At 46.9% G+C, this 1152-nt stretch overlaps 1 protein-coding gene across 1 annotated transcript; it reads right to left on the reverse strand.

Annotated features, from left to right (window-relative positions):
* On the reverse strand, positions 1-948 carry LOC102284833 (olfactory receptor 8B8). Its single transcript, XM_005906547.2, has one exon. It carries the CDS (start codon positions 946-948, stop codon positions 1-3), a length of 948 nt encoding a protein of 315 aa, XP_005906609.1.
* Between the last annotated feature and the right edge of the window lie 204 nt (positions 949-1152).

A 1152-nucleotide genomic window follows, 5' to 3' on the forward strand; every position in this document is an offset into this window, starting at 1 on the left:
TCAGGAGAACAATATTTTGCTTAACGTTTTCTTCAGAGCACTTTTGACATCCTTATTCCTCAGGCTATAGATTAAGGGGTTGAGCATGGGTACCACAATGGTATAGAACAAGGAGGACACTTTCCCCTGGTTCATGGGTAAAAGAGAAGATGGTTTGAGGTACATGAACGCCCCCGACCCAAAGAAAAGAGAAACTGCAATAATGTGGGAGCTACAGGTGCTGAACGCTTTGGACCTGCCCTCGGTGGAATGAATATGGAGAATGCTAGAGAGGATAAGGGCATAAGAAATGAAGATGGTAACTGTGGGCACACCAATATCGATGCCCACAACAATGAAGACCACCAGCTCATTTACATAGGTGCTGGTGCAAGAGAGCTCAAGAAGGGGAAGGATGTCACACATGTAGTGGTCAACAAGATTGTTGGCACAGAAGGTCAGTCTCACCATGCACGCTGTGTGGGCCATGGCCCCAACAAACCCCATCACATAGACACCCAGCAAAAGAAGTAAACAGATCTGGGGAGACATGGTGGCCATGTACACCAGTGGCTTACAGATGGCAACATAGCGGTCACATGCCATCGCTGACAGGATGAAGGACTCAGAGATGACAAAGAAAAGAAAGAAGAAGAGCTGAGTCATACACCCTGCGTAGGAGATGATGTTCTTCTTTGAGACAAAACTCATCAGCATTTTGGGAGTGATAACAGTGGAATAGCAGAAATCTATGAAGGATAAGTTATAGAGGAAAAAGTACATGGGGGTGTGCAGGTGAGAGTTGAGTCCAATCAGGGTTATCAAGCCCAGGTTCCCCACCACAGTGACCATGTAAAAACCTAGAAATAGGAAGAAGAAGGGGATCTGGAGTTCTGGCTGGCTGGTTAAGCCTGCGAGGATGAACTCTGTCCCAGAAGAGTTCTCAGCTACCATTCTCATTTCAGGCATTCTGTGGAAACAAAGGAAAAGGGTCACTTAGAGACAGAAGGAGAGAGAGCAGTGCTGCCCTCCCTGTCACCTCCCCCTCTTTGGAATTAGAGGCACACTTGGGTATTTTTGAATCCCATTGACAGAAGAGCCTGGTGGGCTGCAGTCCTTGGGAGCTCAAAGAGTCAAACACGACTGAGCAACTAACACTTTGGATTTGGATAT

This window comes from Bos mutus, chromosome 29 (genome assembly GCF_027580195.1).
Source record: "Bos mutus isolate GX-2022 chromosome 29, NWIPB_WYAK_1.1, whole genome shotgun sequence".
Taxonomy (NCBI): Eukaryota; Metazoa; Chordata; class Mammalia; order Artiodactyla; family Bovidae; genus Bos; species Bos mutus.